Consider the following 25,816-nt stretch of genomic DNA (forward strand, 5'->3'; position numbering starts at 1 on the left):
CTTTAATGACTCTTTTGTTTGTTCTGCAGCAAGACTAAGTAAGATTCTCTCCCCTTCAAAGCCAATTTTTGGTCTTGAGCTTCTCTAATGATTAGAAAAATTCTTCAGGCTTTAAACTCTGTAAGAGTGTTCAAAAGCACATATGGGAATGCCTGAATGCAACGAAAGGAAATTTCATGAAATGAAATTTTTTTTAGGCTATGAACAATTTCAACCAATGTATAGTCCAAATCAAAAAACGAAGATTTTCATTATGCTCTCGGGGGAAATATGACAACTCCCTCATGAGCGGCTGCCCACTGTATTTGCCGGGGTTCTCTCTTTTGCAGGAATAAAATGTGAGTATTCAGTCCTGGAAAGAATACGACACCTCTATGCACAAAAACTGAGAGATACTTGTCTTCCAGTGGTGTAAAAATTTCTTGGTACAAAGGATAGAAATGTGGAACCATAACCACTGCATCTGAAGAAGGTGTTGATCTTTGTGCTCTTTTCAACAGTTTACCACCGGGTAAAGGACTACAGTACCATGACATGAAGGTGACATGAAAGCAGTTAAGACATCCGTCACTGTTTGGTAAGATCGATGACTTTGACCTTCAATCCAAGCTTTACTCGCCACTCAAGAAAGACAACAGTCTGGGTGATGTCAAAATATGATGGAAGCTTAAATCAAGCAAGCAGCTTGGCTGCCAAAAACAAAAAAAATTCCACTTCTTTACTTCAATTTGCCGGCACTCACTTTTAAAGAATTAAGGAGAAGAAGATTTTGTAAACTAAATATATCAGGGCCTACATCTTTTCCATAGAGCTAGCAAGTCGTTTTGGAGCTTTATCTATTTTAAACGCTAGTTGAAGAAAAAGGCTACAGAATTAATGGTTTTGTGTTTATTTGTCTTTTTAATTTGCTTTTTGTCAACAACGCGAAACCCTGTCAGAGTAAAATAGACAAACGCATATGACGTACAGCAGAATTGGTAGCATTAAAGACATTTTTAGTGGTATAGAATATTCTTAGTTATTAGTACGGGGAATCAATTCAGGAAAATGTCTGAAGGAGAGAGGGATATTTTTTATTCCCAATATGGAGACCTCTGATTATTAATGAAGAACTGAGAAAAATCGGGAGAGCATGTTACTTCCATCATAAACCTGTTTATCTTACATAAGTTACACTCAAACTCTAATTCCATCTTACACAAATTAAAAATGGTTAAAAAATGGTTTCGCCTACCTTCTGAAGTATAAGAGGAATTTCGCACGAAGGTACCAGAAGACTATCTTTTTCTAGTAACCGCTCAAGGCTCACACCAAATACAGACCCTCCTAAAAAAAAGGAATGAACGTAAAAAATAAAATAGAAAATACCAATTTAAAATTTCCCGGTTTTTATTGTTTCTGGTCAAGACATCCATGCTTTAAAAAATCAAGATAAATCGTACCACTAGGATGGGTATCGTAGCTTATTTTTTTTTTTTTGGGGGGGGGGGGAATCCTTTTTCTAAGGAATCTAATGGCACAAAAAGGCTGAAAGTAAATAATTTGATGACAATCAATTGAAGTAAAACTCGCAGCTATCAAATGTTAATAATTTCTTAGAAAGTTGAACTATCAACTGTTTATAGTAATCCTAGTGACGTGAACGATGAATGTATGACGAGAGGGGCGATGGATCCCCCCTCGAAAGCCAAAATTTCATCAAAATATATGGTCACGTCTTATTCAAATATATCATATGAAACTTTTTTTTTTATCATTGGCCATCTGAAAATCTCCTATATACAGACCATGCACGAAGCATCTTATTCTTTTTCTTGAGCTGTGGTTTCCTAAAAGAGTTGTACCTTGGTCGTAATGCAGTAGTGTCGAGTGACGCCACCAAAACGTTGGGTATACAAACCATTGGAGTAGGTTTCCTAGAAAACGTCGATCGACTCCGTAACGTCAAACAACGGTGTTGTCACTAGCATGACAGCTGTTATAGGGCTAATAAACAATTTTGGCGCGTTCTTCACGTGTAGCAGTGACTGTTCAGTTTAAAATGATGAATGGAAACGTGACTTGGGTGAGCGGAAAAGACGAACAAGTTAATTGAATTTGTCAAAAATCATGAATCGTTATGCAATATCAAATCAAAAGAGTTTAGACAAGCTCAGCTGAAGCAGCATTTGTGGAAAAATATGGGATAAAACACCAAAATCAAATGGTGATGCACTAAAATTTGAATTGCACAGTCGTTATAGCGATTTTAAAACATTACACTCCCTCCAAATGATTTTTTAGTCTTCCGATGACTCTTCATCATCCAAATGTACTAATATACCACCGGTACACGGAGCCAAATTTTTCCACGTCTTAAACAACAATAATATAATTTAAGTAAACTATAAGCCTACTTATTTGGAAGTTCCCTTAATGGCGTATATTATCTTATAAGGCTGCAAATACCTAGAAATTTCTGGTCATAATTTTGATAAAATTTTGGGCTACCCTGATACCAACAGCAATGTGATTTATTTCAGTTCTTAAGTTATAAGACGAACTACAGGCGCCCTATCAAACTGCAGGCGACCCTGAGCTTTCGAACATTCTATTTCCAAACAACCTCTACTTCAAGCACTAAAAACTCTGGAGGGAGGGACGCAGGGAGACTGAAAAGACATTGATCAATTTGCAGCATGATTTTTTTTTTGGGGGGGGGGTACAAACAAACTTTAAAAAAGCACCAAAAATTTTTTATATTCATTGTTATTACGTTTTTACGAGTCAGACAAAAATTTCGGCGGGGGAGTCAAGCCCCCTACCCCCAAGGATACGACCTTGCTTCCCTGTAATTTTTAACATTGGAATACATTTTAGGAACCAATTATGCTCGAAAGTAGAGGGTCTGCTATACACCAAAAATATAAGAAATTATAGAGAAAGATATAGAGAATCACGATAATTTGATAGGGAGAGTGGACCCAACGCCCCCACCTCTGTGTACTAAAGACGCATAGCTTCCTATATCTGTCCTTTCAAAAGAATATGGGTAGATTGCGTACTCTGATGTGTACAATCTTATCTTGTTAAGGTGTTTATAACCATGAGAATTTCTGGACTTATTTCAAAATCAACAAAAAACCGAATGGATTTGGATTATTCCAATAACAGCGTGGATCAAGAACCCCAATCAGCTTATCACCTGGTCCGAAAAACATCGTAGTTTCTTTGCTAGTTTTTTTCCCAGGGGTTGGACACATGTGGTGCATGCATGGTCAAAGTATGCCATGCGTTTTTTATTGTTTTTTTTTCAGGTTGTCGCTTCGGAAATTAGAGTTACTCTGGTGTTTTGAATCTGAATTACATCTAGGATGCGCATGCGCTTTCTTAAAATATTAACAAAAAAAATTGACAAAGTATCGGAGATGTGGCACAAAGAGTTTTAGCTAAACGGAAACGTGTCTAATTGTGACTGAAAGTGTGCCACACGTGGCAAAAAAAAGGTTGTCCAAGACATAAACCAGGTGGTGGGGAACAAGTAACCCCTTGGTCACAGGTTCGGACATAGGATTTTTATCGGTGAGTCAAAAATAGTCAAAAACATTCTGTGAGGAGTGGGGGCGTGATAAAAATAAGGAAAAACTGGGATTTGGAGAAGAAGGCAAACCCCAAACCCTCCTACATACGTTCCTGCTTGGTAAAGCATATTTTAGCCATCGAAACCTCTACAAATTCCCGCAAATTAGAAATCGAAAAAAAGGAGTTAAAGCCCAAATGATGACGTAGACAGTTGCAGTGGTCAATACCTTAGCAAAACTGTAAATGACATTGATTGACTGAGCATCGATAATTGGTTTAACAAAATTTACCTTCATTTTTAATCTTACAAAAGAATTAATCAATAGAAGTGAGTATATTCAAATGTATAGCCTAGGGGACAATTATAACAATGTAGATTGGATCAGCCATAATAGTTACTTAATAAGTTCTAGCAACTATGCAGTTTCCATCTGCTAACACTTATGAGGTTGAATGACCGATGTCTTATTTTTTGCGATTTTTCAAGCCATCAAACAATGCTTACACGCCGTTTTTAAATTGTCGCTAGAAGCGATCTAATCCTGCATGGCGTGATTTAAGTTTCTAATTAATAGACTTTGTAAATGAGAAAAGTTAAAAAACAATTACTTTAAGGAGACGGGAAACCTTTTGCTTAATTATATTTGCCAAAAGATGGTCATGAGAGAAAGTTAAAAAAAAAACATTGAGTAAAAAATAAACGCTCAATGAATACAAAACCTACAGACCAGTGGTTCCCAACCTTTTTTGGTCCGCGTACACCTAATCAAGGCCCCAAAAGGTTACGTACCCCTTACTTTAGAATCGGTTTTTACTGTCTTCTCAACTAAGATCGGATTGTCAAAAACACAATATTTATTGTCATATATAACTGTAAACCCTAAAGTTTGACTCTTTGCCACAATTTTACTTTTTAAAACAATTAAAAGCTTTAGCGTAAAGAGCGAGGCGTTAAGGAGGGGACAACCAGTTTCATATAGTAGTAATTTCTGTTCGTTTTAAGTTTTAATGTAGCTCCTTACTTGCAGTTAAAAAAACTAAATTTTTTTATTTAATTTCTGAACGTTTTTGAATTAATGCATGTTTGATTTTGGCTCTCCACACATAAATTATTAAAATGAAATTTGTATATTAATTTCTTTTTTGACTAAACGGCTTTTTCTTAGTTTTGATCAGACGATTTTGAGAAATAAGGGGTGGAGAAGGAGGCCTAGTTGCCCTCCAATTTTTCGGTTACATAAAAAGGCAACTATAACTTTTAATTTTTAACGAATGTTTCTACTAGTAAAAAATATACGTAACTTAAGAATTAACTTACGTAACAAACTTTTATATTCTTATATTTTTATTATGTATATAAGGGGGTTTGTACCCTCTTTAATGCCTCACTCTTTACACTAAATCGTAAGTTTTGTCTCAATTCTTTAAGAATGACCCCTGAATCAGAAAGGCCGTAGAGTAAATAGTTGAAATTACTAAAAATACTTTAGCATAAAAAGCGAGGTATTTATCTCCTCCTAAATACCCAGCTCTTTATGCTAAATTATTTTTAGAACCCCTTATATGCCTAATAATCTCTGTTCGTTTTAAGTTTCAATGCTACTCCTTATTTTCAATTGAAAAAACTTTTTCATGTTTATTTTTTCACTGTTTTTTTATAGTAGTTTTAGAAAATCCTGCGCCCTTTTCATTGAATTTCTCTTCCTCCATGACATATTTCTCCAAGGAAAGATCCTCCCACATAGCCCCCTCCCCTCAGCCTCAACCCCAAAACCAAAAAATCCCCCGAAAACGTCTGTACACTTCCCAATAACCATTATTATATGTAAACACTGGTCAAAGTTTGTAACTTGTAGCCCCAACCCCAGGGACTGTGGGGGAGTAAGTCATTCCCAAAGACATAGTTTTATGGTTTTTGACATTGCGGAACAAAATGGCTATCTCAAAATTTGATCCGTTGACTTTGGAGAAAAATAAGCGTGGGAGGGGGCCTAGGTGCCCTTCAATTTTTTTGGTCACTTAAAAGGACACTAGAACTTTTTATTTCCGTGAGAATGAGCCCTCTTGCGACATTCTAGGACCACTTGGTCGATACGATGACCCCTGGAAAAAAACAACAAATAAACACGCACCCGTGATTTGTCTTTTGGCAAAAAATAAGAAATTCCACATTTTTGTAGATAGGAGCTTGAAATTTTTGCTATAGGGTTCTCTGATATGCCGAATGCGATTGTGCGATTTTCGTTAAGATTCTATGACTTTTACGGGGTATTTCCCCCTATTTTCCAAAATAAGGCAAATTTTCTCAGACTCGTAACTTTTGATGACAAAGACTAAATTTGATGAAACTTATATATTTAAAATCAGCATGAAAATCCAATTCTTTTGATGTATATTTTAGCATCAAAATTCCTTTTTTTAGAGTTTCGTTACTATTGAGCCGGGTCGCTCCTTACTACAGTTCGTTACCACGAACTGTTTGACCACTTTGTGTTTCAACAGATGAAAAGACACTGCTCTCGGTCAGCTCGCAAGGGACTTTATCTGCCGAGGGGAAATACAATGAACAAAGAGCGATTTTGACGAGATCTTGCGGCTACTAACAGGTCACTGAAAATGAAACTTTTGGAAGTTGAGTCTGAAATTATATATAGTGGGGTATCTGATCGTAAGGAATATATTGGAACCGAGTCAGAAGCGAGTTATAAAGCTGTAGACTAAATCGATTTTCGGAACCTTCACAAGCCCCTTACGAGGGGTTCGCGTACACCCTTTGGTACGCGTACACCACTGATATAGACCAAGGACTCACTCACTGAAATGTGGACTCACCCAGCCAGAAAATCTGTTCTGGTAAGAAATGTATTGACATTACGTAATAACTGATTTAAGCTTCAGCGGGGGAGGCAAAGGAAGGCACATACCCCTAACTTCCCCCAGATTTGTAAAAATACCTTTTAAGGGGTATGACCATTGAAAAATGGCTCTTTTGGATTTTCATAGGAAAAAATGAAAAAACGATAAATTTGACCCCCCCCCCTTGATTTTGAAAAATACACTTTGCCCCCCACCCTATAGATTTCCTTGAATCAATGCCACTAAGTGTAATAAAACGTAAATGTGTTCATTTTTGCCGGTCATCTTCCGTTCTTGATTTTCTTCAAATTCCCTCTCTGATTAAAGAATAGGTATTAGCTGCTATTAACATGTTAAAGTTGACTCTAGCCACTCAAATTGCGCTTGCCAAAGAAATTTAGTACTTAATTGAGGACAAATTTCGGTCCAAAATAAAACAGTAAAAATACTCGTTCTCAATTCAGATCGCAAAAAAATTACACGACGTTTTAATGTTTAACTACATTGAATCCACTGTCTGCATCCAGTTAAATTACTTATCGTGGGGTATTAACTGCATAAAGAGATAATGCTTGAGGATAACCTCAACTACCCTGCCAATTTGTTTAGTATCAGAACGTTTGGTCTTTAGTATTTAGCATTATATTTTATTCAAGCAAAAGAATGGCTATTGATTGAGAGCCATTCTGAAAACCATAAATTGTACATGATAGTAACATAACGACTGCTGGTGACTTGATTATTACCGTATCACGTTTAAACCCAAAAGCCATTGATACATACCAACAATTTGCAGAGAAAACATAATCCGGTTAAATTTATCTCCCAATGTCAACTTTAATAAAACTATAACTGCTCCCCTTCTTTTTACATGTCATCGATCGTTTCGATACAGGTTTCCAAATTATATGCCACTGAAAACGAATAAATTGTATTTATATTTTCATAGGAACGCATTGACCCACCAATAAATATTTCTTAGACTACCAAGGAAAGTGAACATAAAATTTGAATGTTTGGATTGTTCGAGTGGAAATTTACACAACTATACCATTAACGCAACAACTATAATAACAAAATTCTTACTTCATACTTCCAAAATATTTTTATTTAAAGGATTTCCAAAGTCACTTCCAGTTGAACCCCCGAATTCAAATCTGTCTGTAATTTACCAGCCTCACTGATGAGATGCGATTCGATACAGTTACGAACGCGGGGACACTTATTTCCAGCCCCCTGGCTTACATCTCGGAACGCCACGTGTGTCAATAATTACAATGAAATTTGCATATTAATTTTTGGGGGGTAAATGGATTTCACATAGCTTTGATCGGATGATTTTGATAAGAAAAAAGGATGGGGGAGGAGGCCTAGCTGCCCTCCAGTTTTTGATTACTGGAAAAGACAACGAGAGCTTTTTATTTTTTTACGAAGGGTTTTATTAGTAATAAATATACGTAACTTACGAATTGACTTACGTAATGAACTTCTATATTTGCATATTTTTTATTACGTATATGAGGGCGTACGGCTCTTTGTCAATACCTCCCTTTTTACAGTAAAGCTTAAATTTTGTCCCAATTCTTCTTTTTTAACTCTCACAAATGGGCCGTGCAAAAAGGGCTTTTTTACTTCTCTTTTATCTAAAGAACGTGTGCTTTGCCACAAGAAACTACTGCAAAGAAAAAGTCTATTAAACTTGAACAACTCTTTGTATTATTAATTTTAAACAGAAAAGTTTTTGTTACGAAAATAAAGAGTGAAGTTGAGACTCAAAACGAATAAAATTATTACTTCGTAGATTAGACAAGTTTGATCTACAACATTAAGTCAAATAAACTGACTCGTGATATTTTCCTAATCGTTACAGTTCTAAAAACTAGCGCTTTACTGAAAACACAAAATTGATCCCCAGAAACAGGATGTTCTCATAGAAGTAGAAAATTCCGTAGGTAACATGCTGAAAAGACTAATTTATAAGTCTCTCAACAGTCTTTCATAGACCATGATATCGATAACTGTAAGAATACAGTACTAATTCTTTAGAATAAACTCAAGCATGCTCAGTTTGTAGTAAAGCGTTGGTTTTTAGAATTCTAAACATAATGGAAAATATTACGAGTCATTTTATTTGAGCTACTTTTTAGATATATCTCCCTAGTCACAACCAAAGTATTTCAGTAAAGTTATTTTGATTCAAATTATATATTCAGTGACAACAAAAGAATCAAAGCAGATGGCTTTTTAATTTGGAAAACATAACCAAAAAATGTAGAAAAAAAGGTTAATAACCCAGCCATGACAGAGCAGAACAAGAAAGAGACAATATTCCCTTTGCTGAAACAATAGCAGATTTACACTTCAAGGAAGGCTAACCCTTGTAGGATTCTGCATTGTCAGAGTTAAACAGAAACTGCCATCTTTATCGTTTATCATCACCAAAGGTAAACAGAAAAGAGCCATCTTTTTTCGGTCATCATTATAAGGAGAACCATCACAGGAATGTTTTTGGCTTAGATGTGGTGATTAAAATGGGACTATGTCACAAGATATTGACAGTAGCGTGAAAGAACTAAAAAAAATGCATCTCGAGTCTTTTGACCGTTTATAACGATCAGTAGTTTGTACCAGAAACGTTTGCTCTGACACTAAGCAATAATAATTTTCTATGTCAAGAGATTAATTTTCCAACTATTCATTTCTTGTGCAAGGAAAATGGAAAAACAATACTACAGGAGTTTCATGATAAGTTATCGGCTCAAGCATATCGACGGCTTATCCCATATCACGGGCTCGTCCATTTGTTCTGTTGACCTTTTTCGTGTTTGATTTTGTTGTATTTATTGTGTTGTACCTTTGTTCTCATCCGTTTGTTCTGTTGATTTTGCTGTACTTATGTGTGGTTTTCTTTTCTTGTGTTTTCTTTTCTGATGTTCATTCTGTTTTCTCTCTCTTTACTCCAATATCCTCACATTTTTTGTGCAGTGGGTTATGAATAAATTATTATTATTATAAATAATTTCTTAGACAACACTGCTTTTCCATTTACGAAAAAAAAATAATTGAAGAAAAACGGGTTTAATTTCTTATAAAGCAGTGACAACAAAATAAAATAAAAACTACACTTTAGCTAACCAAAAAATAAAAATACTCCGAATATTTCGGCCCCACGTCCGGGAGCCTTTCTCAACGGAAAAAAAAAACAACAAAAAAGGAGAAAACTTGATGGTAAAAATTATCTCTAAATTTGAAATAATTAGTATACCTGCTAGTTATTTTAATTAGATTTAATATAGTTTCAATCTCTAATTATTTCAAATTTAGAGATAATTTTTACCATCAAGTTAGAGGATTAGCAATGGGAGGACCCTTAAGTCCACTGTTAGCTAATATTTATGTGGAGTATGTAGAAAATTTAGCTATTGATACATATTTTTTAAAACCTAAATTTTGGGACAGATATATGGATGATGTATTAGTTATTTGGAATTATGGGGAAATCACAAATTGAAGGTTTTCTGGAACATTTAAATAATTTGGGAGGGGAATTAGTTTTTACAATTGAAAATGAAACAAAGAAAAAATTACCGTTTCTGGATATTTGGATCCATAGACAGAATAATAAACTAGTGTTTTCAATTTACCGTAAACCAACTAATAACAACCGCTATTTGTCTTTCACATCAAATCACCCAATCCAAGTAAAAAGGGGGGTAGTTATTTCTTTAGTGGATAGAGTGTTAAATTTAGCTTCACCAGAATATATTAGTAGTGAATTAATTTTTATTAAGGATATTCTAGTAAGAAATGGATATCCCGAAAATATGATTTCTCAAATAATTGAAAAAAGGAAAAAAAAGTTACTGGAACCTGTAAAATTAGAAGAAAATGGATCAAATCAAAAACCAAATTACATAACTTTGCCTTATATCCCAAGGTTGTCACAGAAATTAAGGAAAGAATTAAAAAACCATAATATAAAAACAGCTTTTAAATCAGGACAAAATATAAGCTCATGGCTAAATAACGGAAAAGATAAAGTTCCAAGAAATACACAACAGGGGGTATACAAAATTCCATGCTCTTGTGGTAAATTTTATGTAGGTAGAATACAGCAGAATTTAAAAAATAGGCTACAGCAACACAAAAATGCGATAGATTGCTCGCTAAGACAGAATAAAAAACCTGATACTTTTGAATCCGCTATAGCGGATCACGTGTTTAATTTTCCTCATCATAGTATTTTATTTGATCAGACAAAAATTGTTGATAAGTCTGTAGGACTTTTACAAAGTTTCAGAGAAACTATAGAAATAAAAAAAGATTATCTATGGGGGTATTAGTATCAATAGAGATGATGGGGAATTTAAAATAAATTCAATTTATAATAGTTTAATTAAAGACCAGCCAAAAACTTCAATGAGTATTGAGTTGCATAATTGTCCTGAAACAAGTAATAACCTTGCGAACGGAGGTCAAAGCATGGTCAATGCTGTAAGAAGTCAACGGACGGCAGCTAAAATAGCAAATGAAAAAATCCATTCAATTTATAATTCATAATTGTGTCTCATTAACCTGTAAGATTTTGGTTGGATTTGGGGTTGGGTGACCTCTTTTCGTATTGTTGCAAGTATTTATATTTTTCATTTTTAATAGATTCCCATTTATACATCGATTGTGGCAGAGGAAAGTGCCAATATAAACAATTACTTCAGTTTTTCTAAAGTTACAGTCAGTTGCGGGAGTGTTTGCTTTAAAATGTGAGTTTTTGTTTCTTATATATTTGATTGTTTATATTTTTTATGTTGGTTTAGTTGTCGTGGCATTTTTATAATGTCTTAAAAATAGTCTTAAATTGTTGTAATTTTCTCCTTTTTTGTTGGTTTTTTTTTTCGTTGAGAAAGGCTCCCGGACCTGGGGCCGAAATATTCGGAGTATTTTTATTTTTTGGTTAGCTAAAGTGTAGTTTTTATTTTATTTTGTTGTCACTGCCTTATAAGAAATTAAACCCGTTTTTCTTCAATTATTTTTTTTTTCGTTATTATTATTATTATTATACATGTTGGGAAAAAAAGAAACTTTTACGTACTTTGACAATCAATTATGATTCGGAAAAACAAATTGGATCAATGAGTATGACGTTTTACTTTTGAATTTAATGGAGCGGAGTCTGAAAATACTTTCACAAAAAAGTATCCTATCTTTTTATCAATTATCCTGGCTAAAGAAGCAAAAGGCACATATACTAAAGACTTGATTAATATTCAAATTTAAAAACATAAAGCAAAAAGAAAAAGAAGGAAGGTAACTAAAATCAGAATGAGCAATAAAAGGAGAAAATAACGAGAGAAAAGGACCATGTAGTATACCTAAAAAGGTTCATCAGAAATACCTAAACGCCTTGAGAGCCACCTAGCGGTATGGATGGGTTGCTACACTTGTAATCCAATGTTCATCGGGACGAGGGTTCGAGTTTTGGTGCATCAAATCCCTTGGCTTTTGGGTTGGGGCCCGTGGCTCAGCTGCCACTGGCCCCTTACAAGCTCAGCTGCCATGAGTAGGGGGATCTTATAGTTAAACAAATTCCCGTGAAACATCTGAATTTCACATGCCAGGTGAAGCAGAATACTCCAGTTCCTGCTCTATGTAGTTGTAAGTTATCAGAGATAAATCTCGAGCTTTTTTTATGAATTTTGGCCCTTTGATACGTAGACTAGAGGTCACATTTTATTTAGCCTCAACTGATGCTCCCCAAAACAAGTATGGACGTTGGGGGCAAGGAAGAAGCTTCAGGGCTCAGGCCCGTCTCTTAAATCATAAATTTTTCTGTATTCCTTAGTACTTTTTATTTAAATTATCAGATTTGTTTTATTATCGGCCTCTTTCGAAAAAAAAAAATCCTACATACGTCACCGATTTCATCTTCATATTTAGCTAGTTTTCCTTGTGAATCTTTTCTAGCAAATGTTTGTGAAGTTTTTTTTTAATCACATTTTTAAATAAATTTAGTGTTTCGTAAAAATACCACGCCAGTGGAGATATATGCACGTACACTACCCCAAACAGTAGTCATATTGGTGCCAAAACTCTTAAACAAAATTCAGGTTTTGAAACCTGTTTCAGAAATAGTTTGGATTTGAATTGCAACCTATATATTTTGATGGATATTGTATTGGTCAGCTAAATTTTAACAAGTTTACAGTTGAAGTAGAGAAGAAAGAGGAGGGACAGGTCAAAATGGTAGATATTCTTAAAATCAGTTTTTTTTGTACATTTCTGCAGCATTTTTTCAAAATTAAAGTGAGGCCATAACAGCCTAGTGAATATCTAAATGCAATCCTTAACCGGGATGTTCCTTAGCGAAGTGTTCTAAAACAATAATGATCTCGGCTAATAACTCTAATTAATCATAAACATGAGTTTAAAGTTTTAAAACTTTAAAACCCCATGATTCTGAGTTTAAATCAAATTCAGCATAATAAAAGGGAATGCTGATGGATCGACAGAACCTCTCTAAGCTCGTTTTCGGAGGGGCTCAATCCTAACCCCCCTTTGCTAATTTAACTATGAATATAACACTGAACAGTTGATTTTTTAATATTATTTGGTTGTGATTTTATCTTATTCGTTTGTATTTTCGCATGACAGGCAACAATAATATTTTCTTTACTAATTCACTCACTGGGGATAAAAAAAAAATCGTCAAAGCTGCAAATATTTTTCTAAAATGTAACTTCGAAATAAAGTATTTAAAAATATATGCATGAAATTGCACTTATTGGTGTTGTATTGCTTTTATCCGTTCCACTTTTACTGTTAGTAAATAAATAGTTTTAACTTCTGTTTCAAACATTAAGATGCTTTTAAACAGGTTTAAAATAGATTGTTATTATAATAATTATGCAAGAATGGCGAATGATATTACTCTCGGCCTCCTCTAAAAGTACCATTAAAACATTCCGATCGAAAAATGGAAGCAAACGAGATTTAGGGTAATAATAATTACATTAAGGTTGTTAGCTCACCTGTAGGGTACGGGTACTCTATAGGTGGGCTAATAACCTTAACCATATATTGCTAATGCCTGATTTAATATATTCCATAAACGAATGACTGGTATTTTCTTGTTATTTTTTTCAGATTCTATATTTTTAGATTCTACATTTTGTTCTATATATGAGTTTGTTTTGCCGGGCATAAAATTAATCAAATTAAACCCTTGTGAAAGCGTTGCAGATTTCGGTTGAATTTTAATCTTTATTTATTTATTATTTATTTATCTTTATTTCAAATTCGGACGCAAAAACACAATTTATGCTTGCAGGGCTGAGTCTGAAAAAAATGCAAATTTAAAAGAAAAAAGTCATTATTTAATATTAACATTTCATGTGAGAACTATTTCCAAAAGAACAAAAATACTATGCCAAGTGTACTTCGTATTTTTATTGCGAGAAAGTGAAAATGAATTTGAATTGTAATGACAAGGGAAAGAAAAGACAAATATAAGTTGCATCAAAAGTAATTTCCCTAAAGATATTTAAAACAAATTCCAAATTATAAATTCTCATTCTGATTTTTGAACTTTTAGTATGTGTGCAATAATCCTTCGAAGAGCTAGGGAATATCTTTGAAATTTCAAATGGCATCCCATATACGGTCTTAAAGATTCGGATCTGAATAAGGAAATGGAATTGGGTCTCAATTTTTTGGAAGCAGATTGGCGTTTACACGAGGCTTAAATTTTTTCAGTTCTACGTTTAGATATTTGCCAATTTTGCAAAACAAAATTAAAATAAAGTTTGGATACAACCCACCTTATTAAAGCTTAGGATATAAAAATCAGTTTCTTACTAAATACAGTGATTTTTGGGAAATGTTATGTAGAGTACCTTCCCAAAAAGCCACATCACCCCAAAGAAAATATCCTGGAAAGATTTGGAAAATAATGCGACAGCCTCTACATGCAGCGCTCCCATGATGCTTTAAAGGGTGAATAACATCAGGCGTGAAGTTATGAATTTCATTGTGATGTTGGTTAATTGACTCGCTAATGCTAACCCACTACCCTATGACCTAAAAATGGGAGCTCATGAAGAGGAAAAGGTTTCAAGGAATGCCAACCCTCTAATTATGTCTTTATTTTTCTTTAACTTCCTCAAGCAAGATAGATACAGAAATTTGCAAGTAGTTTTGCATACGAGGTATGCTATTGCAAATATTCGATTATCTTGTGTCTGTTAAAGCCTTTCACTGTCTATCTCTCTCAAAAAACAGACGAGTTCTCATAATTGATAATTATTCGCAATCTACGACGCATTCAATAAATATTGCGAATGATCAAACAGTTCGTGGTAATGAACTGTAGTGAGGAGCGACTCGGCTCAATAGTAACCGAAACTCTAAAAAATGGAATTTTGATACCAATAGTTGAATCATAAGAATCGCATTTTAATGCTTATTTTAAATATATAAGTTTCCGTATAGAAATTATTCCGTATAGTAAAGGGGTTTTCCCCTCCTCAACACCTCGCTCTTTACGCTAAAGTTTTTTTTATAGTTTTAAAAAGTAGAGTTATGACAAAGAGTCAAACTTTATCGTAAAGAGCGAGGTGTTGAGGAGGGGACAACCCCTTTACTATGCGGAATAATTTCTGTCCGTTTTAAGTTTTATTGTCGCTCCTTACTTTCAGTTAAAAAACTTGTTTTTTTTTAATTTAATATTGAAAAAGCTCAGTTTACATTATTCATATTGGCTGATTAGTGAAAAGTATAACCTAAAATAGGCGCTGGCGGTATTTTAATCGGAAGATGGGGCGAAATTGGGGGAGGGGGGGCAAGGCAGAAAAAATATTTAAAATAGAGAAATTATATGGATGTAGGAGAAGTGCAGGAAGAGCTGCAGGAACACCTTTTTTTTGGTGGGGCGTTTGTTAGAAAAATAATACCAGTAAATCTTTTGCGGTAGTATTCTCCATGATATCTGGACGTTAAGAGTGCCATAAATAACCTATTCAATGAATTCTCAATTTAGTTTACATTTTAGCTGTCGTTTATGAGGATTTAGTTATCATTTCGACCGTCAAAATTCGGCAAAATTTAATCGGTATTATTGATTTAGATGGGTAAAAAAACCTCTTTGTTAAGACTCTCATTAACGGAATATTCCATCGAACCTCAATTTTGTCAGCATTTCTTAGAAGATGTTCTAAATTCTAATGTATATTTACTTAGGATACATAGTTCAAGAAAAATGACAAGGATTGAATCATCTCTTAAGGTTCCTTTTCTTGTAAAAGTTTCATTAACTGAAAAAAATATATATTTCACATAATTTTCGAAGTAAAATTAAGAAATTATCCTTAATCAGAATTAAAAATTAGAATTTGTAGAAAGCTTTATTACTATTGTAGTTATAAAACTCTTTACAAAATTTGCAACATGGCTGGCAAATTCAAAACTACTTAAGCAACAGATGCTATTTATGGTTAATATAAGTTTTTATTTAGATGGTAAAGGTAAAGGGTAAAGGATACGGCATTAGACTTTACAGTCCGTACCGGCGGTGCTGATCTCCGTTTCTTGGCCCTTCAGCCAGGAAGTGCAATGGGGGGTTGGGGGCCAGCCATACTGTGCTTTCGCACACCCTTCCTGTTTACCTTCCCCAGATTTCTCCAGGTACCCATTTAGAGCTGCTTTTATTTAGATGCCGCGTCTTCTAGCCACCCCTTCTAAATCCCCAAAACCGAGAGGTCAAATCTCAGATATATGAGTAGTATTTGAGTAAATTGAGTAGGTCAATTACTCAATATTTACTCATAATATTTGAGTAGGTCAAATATTAGGTGTAAAAGCAGGTAAGAATGTCATTGTAAAGGAAGGAGGGGAGCCAAGAATGCTGTGACCTACCTTACGCTACAAATATTTAAATATATATGTGGCAAGGGAGCCCCTTGCTTGAGACATGTACCCGGGGACACATAGAGGTCCCTTTATCCAGGGAGAATGATGTGGCTTGTCCTTAATTTTTCATATCTATAGATAATTTCCATGCGATCTCCCTATAGTTTTGCAGTTTTATTAAAGTTTTCCAGTATTTTCCCCAAATGAATTCTTCCGAACACGCCCGAATTACCAAAAATTTGGAACCAAGAGGTTTAGTTCATATACGCGGTTTTGGGAGTATTCATAATTCAATCGAAGAATATTCATATTCAAAAACAGCTTTCAACTACCAGGAATAAAAAAGTAGATAAAAAAAAATAATGAAATGTATATAATAGACGTATATAATAGACGCAAAACAAGAAGCAGGGGATAACAAATTTTATGTACGACTAAAAGCTAGCTGAGCAAAGTGAGTTTGAAAACCAACAATTTTCTACTTTTAAGAATCAATCACATGAAAAGGGTATGCTATGCCTCGAACGGCCGTTTACTTGGCAAATAATTCACTTATATTAATTGATTTCCAGTAGGGAATTGATTCGGATTGGTTTTGAAAAGTGGCAATGCAAAATTGTTGCTTATTCTTAATTGAAATTACTTGCTTACAGGAATAAACAATTTAGGCATGATTTGATTTGAGCCACATTAAACAACAGTGGCCAACAAATTGCCATTAACAGCCCGATTAAGGCAATACAAAACACGTTATATGATTTTTTTTTTTACAAACTCAGATTTACAGCCCTCTCCTCAAACTAAGAAAGTTTTATCAACTGATCCAACTCATTTCCAACTATCTTGGTTTGTTCTCAAGATATGTAGACGCTACTTGAATTCAAAAACATAATGTATGGTCTTTAATCAGCCTCAAAAATAGCAAAATGGTGCTTCTGATATTAAAGTTGTTTTTTTCTGTATCTTGGATACTTTAAAAGGCCTTCTCGACAAAAAAAAAAAGAAAAAAAAAAAAAGAAACTGATCTTTAGTAACAGTAAAAAAACATGAAAATATTTTTTTTCAGTTTTTCTTTTCGCTTGTAAAATTCAGGTCAAGTAGTTCAGCGTCTTTTGGGGGCTTTTTCACTGTAGTTAACAAATTATAAACTATGATTTATACATATTTAATGTATATTTTATATTTTATGTATATTTTATGGCGAAAAAAGAACAAAATAAGTCTGACAATAAAAAACTATCTTTAACAATTAATTACATAAGAAGGGAATTCTATGCATCACAGGACTGTTTATTTGACGGATAAGTTAAATTAAATAGGTTTGCTTAAATCGGTTTACATAATAAGCTAAATTATATAAGCAATAAGACAGATAGGTTTATTATTTCAGTTTTTTACTCCTTACTTTTTTTTATACTAGAAATGTGAACTAGATCTTCAATAAACCATTAAATATCTTATTTTATATAAATCTTAACCGATTTTTGACAAAACAGTTTGGACAAAGGCTGCACCCATCAAATTTTGAATTAAAACCCCAAAATTATATGCTTGATCGGGCAACTTTTTAAATCAAACAAATTCTAAGACTGCAAATCTTCTCTGCTAGGCCAGGGGCCACCAATAGAGAAGGGACTGACCCCCTAGATTTTGAAAAATACATTTCTTATGCACATAGAGGTCAGAAAAATAAAATACCTTCCTCCCCACCACTAAATTTTTAATGATACCTTTTTTGTATCTTCATTTAAAAAGGATACAGAATCCTTGCCCCCCCCCCTAAATATTCGCGAATTCGCACCACTGGCCCAATTACTGTTTAATTTTTTAATGGCATAGTGATAAAAATTTGGGAGCGTTTGACCATGCAAAACTTTCAGTCTGGCTATTCCCCAATCTTGCATTTGAAGACTTAACAAAAATGGCAATAGACATATTTTACATATTCAAACAATTATATTGTAAGAGCTGAAGGTCATTCATAGCATATTCACTTATCAACAGTAACTATATGGGCTCGAAGCAGATGAAATTTTGAAACTAAAGTTTACTAAATTAACCTTTTATATAATTAGTCCTTAATACTTTTAAATATGAGATTCCTCCAAAAGGGATAATAAATCAGCATCTTTTTCAACAATAGTTTGAAGCCAAAACACGATTCTGCACAAACAAGGCCTAGGTTAGAAGGGTCATAGAAGGCTAAATAGGCTAGATAACTTTAAGCTGGTATGCCTACTAGTAAAGCAATTCTAATTTTTTACCCCCTAGATTTTTAAGTACCTGAAAAGAGAAGTTCACAGCAGTTTATGGTAGGCTAAAACAGAAAAAGAATTAATAAAAAGTAGATGGCGCTGGTAATTTATCCGCACAACATTAGTACTCATTTAATCCCCCTTACTCTTTGTCACTGACTTCAAACGATAAAAAAAATTTATTATAGTTTTAATTTTTATTTCTTTAAATCCTACCATTTTAGGAAAACGATAGAAACAAGCATTATAATTGTATAATATAACCTTAAATAAGTTCGTTAATTAAAATAAGTTCACAAAAACATTAAATAGGCTCATCAAGTTTGTCAAATAGTCATTGAGCACGATTTATGCCTCTGTAATTTTTGGACGCCTTGTTTATAACCTATGTATCTGTTCATACGTAGAGATTCTATTTTTTAATCAAGATCAGAATTTGCAAACAATAGCATTTTGATGGATTGTTCCTGTTTGACCTAAAGAGAATAGTGAAAGTATCATCATAGAATAATGTATGCTATGTTTAACTAATAATAAATAAATAATAGCTTTTATTAAATAGAGCAGAAACAATTCTCTAAATAAATTAAACGGCCTTGCCCCCCTCCCCTCCGAAAAAAAACATGTCCAAGCTAAGTGATATATCTGAAGCTGGCTCACAAATTATCTCCGCCTTTTTTATATACTTTCCTTTTACTTTTCTTTTTCAAACTTCTATATTTTTTTTCTCTCTCTCTCTCATTCTTTCTGTGCCACTGATAAAAAGACAGAAATGGTACCTTGATAAAGAGGAAGAATTCTTCTAATACAAAATATTTACAAAAAAACGCAAATGTCTTTTGCACAATCATTGGTCCTTATTCAAAAATAAAAAAAAACAAGTTTTTTCAACTGAAAGTAAGGAGTGACATCAAAACTTAAAACGCACAGAAATTACTTCGTATATGAAAGAGGCTGCTTCCTCATCAACGCCCCGCTCTTTACGCTAAAGTTTGACTCTTTCTCTCAATTCTTCTTTCTAAAACAGTAAAAAACTTTAGCGTAAAGAGCGGGGCGTTGATGAGGAAGCAGCCTCTTTCATATACGAAGTAATTTCTGTGCGTTTTAAGTTTTGATGTCACTCCTTACTTTCAGTTGAAAAAACTTGTTTTTTTTATTTAATTTCTGAACGTTTTTGAATCAATGCATGTTTTGATTTTGGCTCTCCGCAGAGGAATAATCAAAACGAAATTTGCATATTTTTTTTTTTTGGCTCAATGGCTTTCTCATAATTTTGATCGAATGATTTTGAGAAAAAAAGAGCGGGGGACGAAGCCTAGTTGCCCCCCGATTTTTTGGTTAATTAAAAAGGCAACTAGAACTTTTAATTTTTTACGAATCTTTTTATTGGTAAAAGATTTACGTAACTTATAAATTAGCTTACGTAAAGAACTTTTGTATTCTCATGTTTTTATTACATATATGAGGGGATTCGCCCCATCGTCAGTACCTCGCTCTTTACACTAAAGCTTAAATTTTATCCCAATTCATTAAGAATGACCCCCTGAATCACAAAAGCCGTAGAATAAGTAGTTGAAATTACCGAAAATACTTTAGCGTAAAGAGCGAGGTATTAGAAGGAGGTGAGCCCCACATATGGGTAATAATTTCTGTTTGTTTTAAGTTTTATTGCTGTTCCTTACTTCCAGCTGAAAAAGCTTTTTCACTTTTATTTTTTAATTGTTTTTTTTTTTAAATAATGCTAGTAAATCCTGCTCTCCCTTCATGGAAATTTTCTTCTCCCATTACAAATTCTCGAAGGAAAGTTCCCCCAGCATATCCCCCTCTTCTCAACCCCTCCCCCAAACCAAAAAAATCCTCCTGAAAACGCCTGTATACTTCCCAATAACCATTACTATATGTAAGCACAGGTCAAAGTTTGTAACTTGTTGCCCCTCCCAGGGGGACTGTGGGGGAGTAAGTCGTCCCCAAAGACATAGTTATAAGGTTTTTTGACTACACTGAATAAAATGGCTATCTCAGAATTTTGATCCGTTGACTTTGGGAAAATAATTAGCGTGGGAGGGGGCCTAGGTGCCCTCCAATTTTTTTGGTCACTTAAAAAGGGCACTAGAACTTTTCATTTCCGTTAGAATGAGCCCTCTTGCAACATTCTAGGACAACTGGGTCGATACGATCACCCCTGGGGAAAAAAAAAAAAAAAAAACAAAAAAACAAATAAACACGCATCCGTGATCTGCCTTCTGGCAAAAAATGCAAAATTCCACATTTTTGTAGATAGGAGCTCGAAACTTATACAGTAGGGTTCTCTGATACGCTGAATCTGATGGTGTGATTTTCGTTAAGATTCTATGACTTTTAGGGGGCGTTTCCCCCTATTTTCTAAAATAACGCAAATTTTCTCAGGCTCGTAACTTTTGATGGGTAAGACTAAACTTGATGAAACTTATATATTTAAAACCAGCATTAAAATGCAATTCTTTTGATGTAGCTATTGGTATCAAAATTCGATTTTTTAGAGTTTTGGTTACTATTGAGCCGGGTCGCTCCTTACTACAGTTCGTTACCACGAACTGTTTGAAACGCCCAGGAATTTTTAAATGTTCAATAGATGATACAAATCATTTCAACAAAACTAGCTTGATTTTATTTAGAATAAGTGGGAACGTAGGTAATTACCTCTAATGAACCTGACAAAAAAACTAAGTAGGTCAGTAGAGAATTTCTGGAAATTTTTAGGCAGATATTCTAAAGGGGCTCAGTCCCCCAGGAGCAAAACAGCATATATACTAACATTTCACAGCACCACCCAGCACCTAAGGCCAGTAAAGCTGCACACGCTCCTCCTCCTCCATCCCGATCTATTAAAGGCTTACCTTTTTACACTGTCCCAAAAAGTTCCATATTTCATTTCTTACGACCTTTTCTCACCTCATTCCGGGACGACATGCTTTTCGGTTGGCCCAAAATGGATGACCGAAAAGGACAATCATTGGCGATCTGTCACCCTTTATCCGTAAGACATGTCCTCGCCATCCCAACCTTTCTTTCATTATAGCTATAGAGAGAGGGATAGAACCATACTTTCCTACAGTCTACCGTTTGAAATACGGTCAGTCAAATGGGTACCCAAAAGAATCCGTAGACAAACCCTTAGACAAACACCTAACAAAACCTCCTCCACCTTCGAAGTACCTACATTTCAGAAACATACCTGATCACTGTAGTTTCCAATACCCTAATCTTGATTCGCAGATTTATTCTCTTGTTCTCCAAAACTTTTCTCAATTGTGAAAAACGCACTAGGTCTGGGCTATTCCACTTTTAACATCTTCACTGCATCCATCATCTTTACTAATAATGCTACCCAGATAAGAAAACTTGTTCACTCGATCGATCTACTCTTTACCCAGCATTACTTCTTCACCTTCATCTGTTCCTAGTCTAAGCGACTTAATCTTCTTAAAATTAATTTTCAAACCTATTCTTGCACCGTGAACTCTAAATACCTCCAAAAACGTTCAATTTGCTAACATTTTTGTCTTGGATACTCAAATCATCTACATAATCTAAGTATAGGAAAGTTTTATTTTCCCATTTGATTCTATGCTCTCCCATAGCATCTACCGTGTTTCTTAGGACAAAGTCTATTAAATTAATACATATAAATGGAACCTTATATAGAATATAGAATAATGGAACCTTATATAGAATGCAAATAGATATAGATATATATATATATATATATATATATATATAGATAGAATGCAACCCTGCTTGACTCCTTATTCCATGTGAAATCATCTACCAACCTCATTTTCTCCTTTAACCGAAATATGAATTTCAAACTTTTGTGCCATTTTGGCAGAGTACTATTTATTATGTCATTCTATTGTAACTGTTCATAGTAAATAAATATAAATTAAAAATAAACACTAAATTACTCAATAAAATAATTAAAAACCCAAAACTCAATAAATCCAAAAACTCAATAAAAAAGATAAAAACTCAAAATAGAAATGTAAAAGGCTTTGAGAAAGTGACAAAGCCGTATCAAGGGAGGGTGGGGGCTAGGAGGTCTGATTCTCCCTCCGAAATGTTTGTCCGATGCGTAAAAATATAAAAAAAATGAATGTGAACACATTTTTGATACGTTTTTTAAAGTTTCTCTGTAAGCCCTCCCCCCTCCACCTCCTCCGAAAAAATGTAAAATTACTTTTGTAAAATCCCATCCATAAAAAAAAATCCTGGATACGACCCTGGAAAGTGATATTAGCCCATAAGTCCTCTGCTTTGCATAAATTAAGTTGTGTTATTTGAACCCATCTTAAATCAATAGTTACACAAAATAATAAGGTTCAGAAACAAACTATTTTGTCTCTGAAGTTCGATGTTTTGTCGTGTGTGTATCCCAGTAACATAGAGATCACAAATTTGTTTTTTTGACAGAACGTAAATTAATGGGACTCAAATATCTAAAAATAATCATTCAAGCTGTGTTAAGCTTCAAATGATGTGGGTCCTATATATTCGCATAATAATATGATAGCATAAATTATGCAGTCATATGACAATTATGAGCTTTGTGTTACTGGTTATTTATGGACTTGTAACTTATTAAAACTATGTCACAGACTTTCAGACTGCGTTTTGAAAGTTTAATCATTTTACTAAACATGTTAATAGATATAAAAATATACTTAATGAGCTGTTTGAAATAATTAATTTTTTATAACAAGAGAATGGAAATATCTACCGATACAATTGTCCACGTATCTCCCAACATTTCAGTTATCTGCAACTAACCAAATGTACTGTTTGGTTTCTAGTAGTTCTAGAAATTAATCTGATTTGAGTAATTCTATAAGTCTTTATATTATCTTTAAAAGCAATATTGTCCATGGAATCTGGAAGGGATGGGAACAGTGGCCAATGAAGGGACGCACGAAGAGGTGGTCCAGGTCTAAAAAATATCCTAAATTTACGAATTTCTGAACAATTCTTGTTCATATTATCAAATTAAATTTGTTTCAATGATTATCCTTCCCCCTCAAAAATAAATCTGACGTACGTACTGAATGTAAAAATAGGAACATTTCGTATATTCATATTTAAGTCATAGTAAAAGTAAGCTCTTGGTAGAACTTGCCCTTCCCCGAAAATATCCCAAAAACATTCATTTTATTGTTATGCCTTCACAGTGTTTCCCATGTCGGAACAATAGATCTCAACCTAAGCAAAAAATGGTATAAGATGGTTGTTGCAACGAATGGGGTTCATAAAGATGATTCAGAAGGAAGAAACTAAATTAAAACGATATGATTGGTCGATTGGATAACGCCTCTTCAGGGTGGTAACACTTCAAGTGGTTACGTAAAAATCGGGAGGAACCTCTTTTGACCCGTTGATCACGATTGATGCTTCATTCTACTCGAATATTTGATGTCTATTGCCAAATGTGACTAATGTTTTGAATATTTCTTTTTGCGGAATAGAGTAAATATATTTAGTTTAGCACCACCACTCTACAAGCCCCCCCCTTCTCCCACAAGGAAGGTTCTCCCACCTTCTCCCCCTTCTTCCCTTCTCTCGTCACAAGTGACACAACTTTTATAAATAATTTGTGTCACCAAAGAAAAACGTCGCGTCTTAGTTTCTTCTTTCTATTTATTGTAATGCATAAAATTTGTTGAAATTGTTTAGCAATTCATGAAGATGGTTAAGCTATCGGGGACTTATTCTCAGGGCTGCCAACTTTTTGGTCCATAAATGAGTCCCCTCAGCATCCAAAAATGTGTCATTTTTAGCTCAAATGTATCTACCTTGAAATCTCAAAAACTTGTAAGACTTGTAAGAAAATAGTTTCTTAAAGGTTTTTTTCTCGTCAGTATAATTTTGTTCTAAGTATAAATTGTGTTACATGGTGGTCTCATATATTATATGTTTTGATGGTTGTATGATCTGGGAAGATTCTGTGTACCAGTTTTAATAATGGCAAATAGCGCTGAAATAATCCATCGGTTCCTTGTCAGAGCTGTCCTTCAGATAGAACTGCTCCCCCCCCCCAAAAAAAAAGTGTTGTCCGACTTATAAAAAATTAATCAAAACAAATTTTCGATCTGATTTCCAAAAAATTGCACCCCCTCCGAAAAAAGTTTCTGGATACGGCCCTGCTCAAAATACTCATGTTTCCAGCAAAATGAAAATAAAGCTTAAGCTTTTAGTGGTATTAGGGATCGGACGCCTCACTCTTAATTTCTTTACGAACATTACGAGGAAAATTTTAATCCTCGTATTTAATTTAGGTCAACTTGCGTTTCGACTTTTCTTTTGTTATCATAGCTAATTTCTTTAAAACCACATTCCTTAAAAACGATTCCTGAAACACAAAGGTCTTTTAATTAGAACAATAAGCAACCTTTTTAAAAGTACCAAAACCTTTAGCGTGAAGAGCGAGGTGTTGAGGAGGGGGCAACTCCTCTCATATACCTAATAATTTCTGTTCGTTTTAAGCTTTAATGTTGCTCATTACGTTCAGTTGAAAAAAAAACTGTTTTTTTAATTGATATCTTGAAAACGAGCAAACCAAATGTTCAATTATTGTTTAAAGGAAGCAATTTGTCCTTACAGGCTTGCATCGCAAGTAATTAGACCAAATATAAATAAAAAATAAAATATCCATATTGGCTAGGGTCAAAATAAAAAAGAAAAACTTACCCTCGTTTGATTTTTTCTTAAAGGGTTTTCGTCGGGTAAAACTTAAACCGTGTCTTTCAAAGAGGGCAGTGACTTCACGCAACACCCACGGATGTAGACGCTCAAAATCTTCCTCTGATAAATCTTCCATTCTTGTTATTCCACTTTCTACAGGTTCAGGGAAAACATCCTGAAAAAATGTCAAATTTTAGTGTTTTTTTTTAATTTGTTATTCTTCGGAGAAACAAAGTTACTATAAATGATTATTCTAACGATACGACGTGGCTATCACTGCAATTCTTGATATATCCCGTTTTTTACAGGCTCAGAAAATATATTTTATAAAAAGATTACATTTTTCTCTTTTTGTCTTTGATTTGTTAGCTAAAGATTTTCCGAGAATGCAAAGATATAATATAGGAATACAAATCGTTTGGCATGGTTATTATACGACTTATTTCATCCCACTTTTTATAAGTTCAGGGTTAACACTGCAACTTGGATCAAATTTCTATTTTTTAGTTGTTTTTGTAAATGTTTTTTTTTCG

The 25,816-nt window shown here is 34.0% G+C and overlaps 1 protein-coding gene across 3 annotated transcripts in view; it reads right to left on the reverse strand.

Annotated features, from left to right (window-relative positions):
* LOC136030961 (rho GTPase-activating protein 18-like) overlaps positions 1–25,816 on the reverse strand; it is a 155,355-nt gene that overhangs the window by 36,834 nt on the left and 92,705 nt on the right. For all 3 annotated transcript variants that reach the window (XM_065710105.1, XM_065710106.1, XM_065710104.1), the window contains exons 8-9: positions 25,290–25,458; positions 1,235–1,326 (exon numbers count right to left, since the gene is read on the reverse strand). In XM_065710105.1, the coding sequence (XP_065566177.1) occupies positions 1,235–1,326; positions 25,290–25,458 (261 nt within the window). The remainder of the gene's footprint in view (positions 1–1,234; positions 1,327–25,289; positions 25,459–25,816) is intronic.

Source organism: Artemia franciscana, chromosome 9 (assembly GCF_032884065.1).
Source record: "Artemia franciscana chromosome 9, ASM3288406v1, whole genome shotgun sequence".
Lineage (NCBI taxonomy): Eukaryota > Metazoa > Arthropoda > Branchiopoda > Anostraca > Artemiidae > Artemia > Artemia franciscana.